The sequence below is a fragment of the Phaseolus vulgaris genome, chromosome 11 (assembly GCF_051622355.1).
Source record: "Phaseolus vulgaris cultivar YP4 chromosome 11, ASM5162235v1, whole genome shotgun sequence".
Lineage (NCBI taxonomy): Eukaryota > Viridiplantae > Streptophyta > Magnoliopsida > Fabales > Fabaceae > Phaseolus > Phaseolus vulgaris.
The window spans coordinates 47,961,092-47,965,352 of record NC_143508.1 but is presented as its reverse complement, the minus strand read 5'-3'; the positions used below and the strand labels follow the sequence as shown (position 1 = coordinate 47,965,352).

The 4,261-nt window shown below is 29.8% G+C and overlaps 1 protein-coding gene across 1 annotated transcript; it reads right to left on the bottom strand.

Moving 5' to 3' along the window:
* Positions 1 to 257: 257 nt before the first annotated feature.
* Positions 258 to 1,049, bottom strand: LOC137829776 (auxin-responsive protein SAUR71). The gene has a single exon (XM_068636684.2). The coding sequence runs from the start codon at positions 771 to 773 to the stop codon at positions 402 to 404; it is 372 nt and encodes a 123-aa protein (XP_068492785.1). The 5' UTR covers positions 774 to 1,049; the 3' UTR covers positions 258 to 401.
* Positions 1,050 to 4,261: the final 3,212 nt, after the last annotated feature.

Here is a 4,261-nt window from a genome sequence, read left to right as displayed (position 1 = left end):
CATTGACATTTGTGTCTTCTCTTTTGTTCGTCAAAAAAAACAAAAATTACAGACGCCAAAATAATAAATAATACGTTTAATTATATTTATTGTCTAATTTTTTTTAAACTCTTTTTCTTCAGTTTTTTCCACGATTTTAGTTTTTAATTATAATAATTTTGGACTCTGCGGAAAATTAACAGATACCACATATTCTTCCGATCTTGCAGTATCATTCTAAAATAATAAAAAAAAATGATGAAAAGCTAGATCGAAAATGAAACAAAAATATGAATGATGTTCTTTCATCTCTCTGCAGTTTGGGGAAAAAAGTGAAAAAAAATGCCCCCTTTTTAGTGGGTGTGAAACGACACCGTATATGTACAAGAAGAGAGAGCATTGGAGAGAAGAAAGGGTTGAATCTAGGAAAATTCTTGGGAAGAGGTGAGAAGGTCGTGGAGGTCTTGGAGCGAGTTGCGACCGAGTCGGAGCGCTTCCAGGACTCGCTGGAAGACGATGACGTGGCAGGGGATTCGGAGCACGCCCTTCTGCTCGTACCCGTATTCCTGCGCGGACCGGTTCAGGAGCTTGACGAAAACGGGGTGGTTCAGGAGCTCCGCGCTCACCACGAACCGCTCCATCTCCTCGCCCACGTACACCGGCACGTGGCCCACCGGAACCCCCGCGTGGCGGCGGAGAGAGGCGGCGCGTCGCGGGCGGCGGGAGTCGGAGCGGAGGAGCGTGTACTGCGAGGAGTCGCCGACGCGTGAGAGCTTGCGAATTAGCTGCTTCATCGCTTTCTGAGCCAGATTTACAGAGAGAGAGAGAGAGAGAAAATGGAAGTTTTTGTTGATGATGTAGTGGAATTGAAGAGAAGAGAAGAGAATGATGAGAGTTGGTGTTTGGAGAATGGAGAATGAAAAGTGTGGTGGGTGTGAAGTGGATGTGAAGGGGGAATTTATAGAGAAAGGGTTGTGTTGTGATTGTGAATGAATGGTGATGATGAAGACCGATGAGGGAAGTTTTAGAGGTACAGGTAAGCGTACTGGGCAGGTACATGGGAGAGAGAGAGAGAGATAAAAAAAATTAAAAAAATAAACTCAAACTTAATTCCATTTTTTTAATGTAATCACTTTTTTTTTCTCTCTCAATCTGCTATATCTTGGTTTAGATTCAAGAAGGAATGAAAAAGAAGAAGAGAAAATAGTAAAAATGATCTTTTTTTTGTATTGATATATTTGTAAAATAACTTTTTTTTTAAATATTTTGATATAAAAGTCACTTTTAAAGTATAAATTAAAGTTAAAACTACTTTTGAATTAAAATGCAAAATTGTTATTAATTTTAGTAAATAAAAATTATGTTTTAAAATAAGAAAATATTTTTAAAAAAAATAAAAATTCATTAATTATAAAAGTTCCTATTACTAAAAATTAAAATTTTATCGTATTTCAATTTAGTTAATTGAGATAAAAATATAAATTCAAGTATGAGGATTGTTAGGAGATTTGATTAAAAATAATTAAAGTTTTGCTTTGCATTTAATTTTTTCTATATATGTATAAGAGTATCTTATCAAAGTTTTGCTAAAAATATTTTAATGAAGATGACTATTTTTTTAACTATCTTATTGAACTTTCTTCTTTATATTACTTTTTTATTAACAAATTTTAAATATAAGATTTTACTTAGAACTATGACACTCTTAATATTAACTCCTTTAGAGAATTAAAATAAAACATTCATTTTTTTAAATAAAATAAAAGTTACACTTCAATAATGAATGAATAGGGTATAATTGTTTTTGTGAAAAAATTAAATAATTATTTTTTTTACACGGGCCAACGAGCTAACCTATCTCGCCTAAGTGGGTCAGTAGACTAGATTAGTGACCTCGTCCCACACTTTTTTAGTAACGAACTGCAGGATGCCCGCATGGTCCAATGCTACCCTAAAAAAAGTTATTCAATTATTATTTTTTTGTGTTATTAATTTTAACGTTACCAAATAGGTATTTTTTTCAAAAAAATAATTAGGAAATATAACTTTTTCTGTCAAATTTGATTATAATTAACAACACTACATCAATAATATTCAATGATAACGATAACAACATTATATCAATAACACGAGATAGAACGTCACACATATTTTTATCGTGAATTTAACGATAGAAATTATATTGATTAGAAAAAAGTAAAATCAAAAGAACAACATTAAAAATAGTGATATGAAATTTAAAAAGATCATAATAAAAAATTACTAAATAAGAAAATAAAGTAAATAGAATTAATTTTACTAAAGAAAAGTACAAAAAATTATTTATTATATGTTTAAATTTTTAAAATTTTGATATCCCTTGTGTAAATATTTTCCTATAGAAAATCGTTTATATGTGCAAAATGGATTTTATTCCGATGAAGTTATTTTAAAAAATTAATAGTCAATTTAGAAACAGAAAATACATTTATTTATTTTAAGAAGAGATTTGAGGTTTTTTAAAATTATTTTAGGAATATAATATTGTTTTGTTTTTGGTGAGAAATTGTGATAAGGGAAGTTGTTGAGAAAAATACAAAGTAGCTAGTGAGATAAGATGTGTGTATAAAATTCCTAAACCCAACTTTCCGTGTATTCTACTTTGGATATCTCATTTCCTTCTCCACCACGATACTTGTTCATTTTAATTTTCATATAAATCTCACAACACTTTTAATCTCTTCATAGCTTATTTTCAACCCAATGTATCTTATTTTAATCTCTTAATGTGATATGTATCCTTGTGTTTTTTAAGTTATAAGGTGTCATGATAGTGTTCCAATTTATCAAAGATTCTACTTAGACAATTATTTGCATATGATAGAGCATAATGAAACCCTTGTGCATGAAACATAGGTTGAAAGTAAGTTTTGATATCTTATTCTCAAGTAGGTTGAAAGAATTATTAAAAACTATCATAATTATCTGTATAATACGACAAGTTAATAAGCGTTATATTTTTTCTTAAAAATATGTTATTTAGAATCGTCGTTTTATGAAGTAGACCAATTTTTTTTCCCTCCAAATCATTCATCTTTTTTCCAAAAATATTTTTTCCCCAAAACATTGTATTTTGCAAATCTTCGAACCATTTTTGGAAACCCTCTAATTTCTTTTCTTTCAAAACCCTTACAGAGACCTTTCACTCTTGTCAATCCTTCTTATTTCTTCTCTTTCTAAGCTCTCACACAGACCCCTCACTCTGTAATCGTCAACCCTACGCATCAACGCACATCGCCATTGCCGTTGGTTTTACCTTCACCATTTCTTCATCTTGTTGATAACTTTAGTTTATATTGTTGATTAGGGGTGTTATTGAATAATTCCTTCATCTTAGTGACAATGTGTCAGTGTAATTTGTGATATATATTGTTAAGAGTTATGAGATGTGATATGCATGTATGTTATATATATATATGATATTTAAAATTTAATTAGTTCACTCTTGCATGCATGTAGTATATAAAAGTAGACGATGTTGCAAGTGGTAACAATAGGATTGTAGAGTGATGAGTACATGTTTTTCATATATAGACATATTATTTTGTAGTATATTATGTTTTGAAATTGTGCAATATATTATATACACAAATACTAGCATATGATTGTGTCAGTATATTACTATTATTACCAATTAGTTTATGCGTATTAAATAGGAGTGTTACAAGTACAAACAATTAATTAGGTAAAAATATAACTTGTTTATTTTTCCTACAAAATTAATATTTTTTGTCATAAAAGAAAAGTAAGATTATAGATGAGATTTTATATGATAAAATATGAGTATAAATTTGAAAGTTATGCCTAATACACTCATATTTTGATAATAACAAATAATAACATATTTTGGTAGTTTATCTAAAAATTTACATAGTGTGATATTGGTATTAGACGAAGTCTAACATAATGCAAGACACCAAGTTATAAAATCTTAGACAAAGTATTTAAAGTTTGAACAAAGAGTAAAATGCATATTAAGAATAGAAGAAATTTCTTAACAAGACTCATACAAACATTAAATGGGATTTGAAGTCTTAAAAGAAGAAGAAACAAGAGAAGTATCTTAGAAAAATATTTAAAAATTATGAAGTTAACCAATAATGTATAATAAGGATGATTTTGATACAATACACTAACTATCAAAGTTTGAATAGTCCATATGAAGTTGTGAGGAAAGTAGATGTACTGATATGGGCAACTGACACGCTGACGTGGATCGGTCTCCCTGACCGAGCTGACCGAA

Coding starts and splice junctions, on each gene's coding strand:
- LOC137829776 (XM_068636684.2), bottom strand. CDS start 773: ATGAAGCAGCTAATTCGCAAGCTCTCACGCGTCGGCGACTCCTCGCAG.